Here is a 3,450-nt window from a genome sequence, read left to right as displayed (position 1 = left end):
TTACCGACGTGGCGTCTCCGTAGATTCACCCGCATCGAATCAAAACCAACCTCGTTAAAAAGTCACGCGGCAATTAATTATTGTTTGTGGTAGAAGAAAACTCTTTCATCTGAATCGTTCCGCAGTGCACTGGTTAGGTTTTTAAACACCCGACACCAGCAGGAACCTTTTGAACGTCTCGCTGGTTTCAGCTTGATGTGAATGCAGCGGGAGCGATTTGATCCCGGAGTTAAAGTTGAACGTGAGGCCACGTTGAGCTGACTCCACCTTCAGTCTAAGCTCTATAAAGTCTTCCACAGGTGATCCGATATCGTCTCCATCTCTGTGGACACAGGAGGCTTTCTGTCCCGAGAATCCCCTGCAAGAAGACTCCGTCTCGCCCCTCGGATCGGACCATGTACTCTGCGGGTCTGGAGATCCTGGGCATGATCCTGGCCGTGGCCGGATGGTTGGGGGTGATGGTGGCCTGCGGCATGCCCATGTGGAGGGTGACGGCGTACATCGGGCAGAACATCGTCATCTCGCAGGTGATCTGGGAGGGTTTGTGGATGAACTGTTCGGTGCAGAGCACGGGGCAGATGCACTGCAAGGTGCACGAGTCCATGCTGGGGCTGCCGGTGGACCTGCAGGCGGCCCGCGCCCTGGTCATCGTCTCCATGGTGCTGAGCATCGTGGGCATCTGCCTGTCCGTGGCCGGTGCCAAGTGCACCAACTGCAGCCGGGACGTGAGCAGCAAGCCCCGCATGGTGGTGGCCGCCGGGGGGACCTTCGTCGTGGCCGGACTGCTGCTGCTGGTGGCCGTGTCCTGGACGGCCCACGCCATCGTGCTGGGCTTCTACGACCCGCTGCTGGAGGAGACGGCCAAGAGGGAGTTTGGGAACGCGCTGTACTTTGGTTGGGCTGCCTCCTGCCTGCTCATTCTGGGGGGGGCCCTGCTTTGTTGCTCCTGCCCACAAAGATCCCCGCCGAGCGGAGGCGGCTCCGCGCCTCCCCGAGTGGACTACTCAGCCGTCAAACCCACGTCAGTCAGCCGGTACACGAAAAGAGACTACGTCTGAAGGGGCCCCGACCTCTGAGGACAGCAGGTGGACGTCAACTGCGCTGACGCAGCAAGAAACAAAGTTTGAACTGCGCCGCACAGTGCAGCTTGACGGGCCTCGCTCCGGTACTTTTACAGACCCAGTTCAGAGATGTGGGTCTGCACCGAACGTAAACAAACGGCATCAACGTGCATTCTTCACTCAACAGGTGTGAGCGTCCCTAACAGCTCCGCCACACGTTTTCAGTGACTTCGGCTGTTTTTGTCAGTGAACAACACGGGGCTGGCGGCACGAGTCTTTTATGTAACGGCACATCGATGGGAGAAAAACCGTGCACGTTTTGTTTCTTTGTGATCTATGTGACGTTCAGTGAGTACCTTTAAGCTCAGCTAAAACTGAGGAATGTTCGGCTGATAAATGCACCGTGCTTTGTTCTGCCTCCCTTTCACGTGAACTCACGTTCGTGCAGATTTAGTTTTTTCTTTGAGAGAAATCCTGAATCTCCTGCAGCTTGCATGCACCTAATCCCAAAATAAAGTGTTTGTATTTGTTAAGTTTCCAAATAAACGAGCGGAGCCTCCAGAACGACCGAGTCCTGATTAAAAACTGTATTTTTCTGCCCAGTTCATGCTTCAATGATCCGTGGTATGCAGCAGAGTGGACATGCAGCTGATAAGAGCCGAAGGTATTTGATGAGGGGAAGGAACAATGAGGGGCTTGTTCCTGAAGAGCACCTTATACACCCCCCACCCCCCATGACCCGTCCTCCCGACACCAAGTGAAACTGAATAAGAGCTAAAAGTCTCCACCTGCACGGGGAGGGAGGGTGTAACTGAGCCACAAAGACTCCATTCATCTTCCTGAAGACAAAACCTTTTAAATCCAGGCCGAACAGAAGTCAACTTTATTTATAAAGCACATTTAGAACAGCAGCCGATACCAAAGTGCTGAACGATAAGATCAATAAAAATTAAAGCAGAACAAAAGTTTCCTTCCATGTTTCTGCTCAAACAGCAACAGGTGGACGAACACCGGCCGCACGTCGGAGTCGCAGGACTGAAACCAGAAGAGGCGAAGGTGATGAGACGCCGGAGAAGAAGTCAGGAAGTTCCTCTGATCCCAGGCCCGGTTTGAAATGTCACGGCTCGTTCTACAGCCGAGACCTCGAGGGGAAATGATTCAGCGTAATCTGAAGTGACGGGAAATCTGAAAGCAAACAGCAGCAGCTTGGGTTTCAAAAGAGGAGCAGCCATGAAGGAGAACATTAGCCATGAAGGAGAATTTTAGCCATGAAGGAGAATTTTAGCCACAAAGGAGAACATTAGCCATGAAGGAGAATTTTAGCCACAAAGGAGAACATTAGCCATGAAGGAGAATTTTAGCCATGAAGGAGAATTTTAGCCACAAAGGAGAACATTAGCCATGAAGGAGAATTTTAGCTGTTAAAACACTCAATTATTCACATCATGTTGAAGAGAACCAGAAAATTTAGATTTCTATGAAAACCCTCAGCTGAGAGCCGAATAACTGCTGAGACTTGGTGAAGAATGAACTGCTACTGTCAAAATAGAAGGTAAAATTAGCAAAACATTAGCTAAAGCTAACTTTAGCAAAACAGCACCTAAAAGCTAACTGTAACAAAACAGTAGCTAAATGCTACGAATAGAACAACTTTTACAAAAAACCTAAATGTGCAAAACAGTAGCTAAAAGCTAACTGTAGAACAACTTTAGCTGAAAGCTAAAATTAACAACACATTAGCTAAAAGCTAGTTGTAGAAAAGTCTTATATGAAAGCTAACATTAGTAACACAGCAGCTAAAATCTAGTTGTAAAAAACTTTAGCTGAAAGTAAAATTTAGCAATGAAGTAGGTTAAAGCTTGTTGTAGAGAAACTAGCTGAAAGCTAAAATTATCACGACAGTAGCTAAAAGCTATCCGAAATATAAAATTGGCAACACAGTAGCTAAAAGTTAGTTGTAGAAAAACTTTAGCTGAAAGTTAAATTAGCACAGCAGATAAAAACTAGTTGTAGAAACACTTTAGCTGAAAGCTAAAATTAGCAACACAGCAGCTAAAATATAGTTGTTTAAATTTTTTAGCTGAAAGCTAAAATTAGCAACACAACAGATAAACGCTAGCTGTATAAACAATTTAGCTTAAAGCTAAAATTAACAACACAGCAGCTAAAAGCTAGCTGAAAGCTAAAATGAGCAACACAACAGATAAAAGCTAGCTCTAGAAACACTTTAGCTGAAAGCTAAAAGTAACAACACAGCAGCTAAAAGCTAGTTGTAGAAAGACTAGTTGAAAACTAAAATTAGCAACACAGCAGCTAAAAGCTAGTTGTAGAAAAACTTTAGATGAAAGCTAAATTTATCAGCACAGTAGCTAAAAGCTATCTGAAAGCT

At 46.8% G+C, this 3,450-nt stretch overlaps 1 protein-coding gene across 1 annotated transcript; it reads left to right on the top strand.

The window, feature by feature from the left end:
- The first annotated feature begins 383 nt into the window (after positions 1-383).
- LOC119411430 (claudin-4) lies at positions 384-1,081 on the top strand. The gene has a single exon (XM_037678379.1). The coding sequence runs from the start codon at positions 396-398 to the stop codon at positions 1,056-1,058; it is 663 nt and encodes a 220-aa protein (XP_037534307.1). The 5' UTR covers positions 384-395; the 3' UTR covers positions 1,059-1,081.
- Positions 1,082-3,450: the final 2,369 nt, after the last annotated feature.

Source organism: Nematolebias whitei, chromosome 6, assembly GCF_014905685.2.
Source record: "Nematolebias whitei isolate Nwh7 chromosome 6, NemWhi1, whole genome shotgun sequence".
Taxonomy (NCBI): domain Eukaryota; kingdom Metazoa; phylum Chordata; class Actinopteri; order Cyprinodontiformes; family Rivulidae; genus Nematolebias; species Nematolebias whitei.
Note: the sequence above shows the minus strand (reverse complement) of the source record. Positions and strands in the feature narration are given on the sequence as shown.

Coding starts and splice junctions, on each gene's coding strand:
- LOC119411430 (XM_037678379.1), top strand. CDS start 396: ATGTACTCTGCGGGTCTGGAGATCCTGGGCATGATCCTGGCCGTGGCC.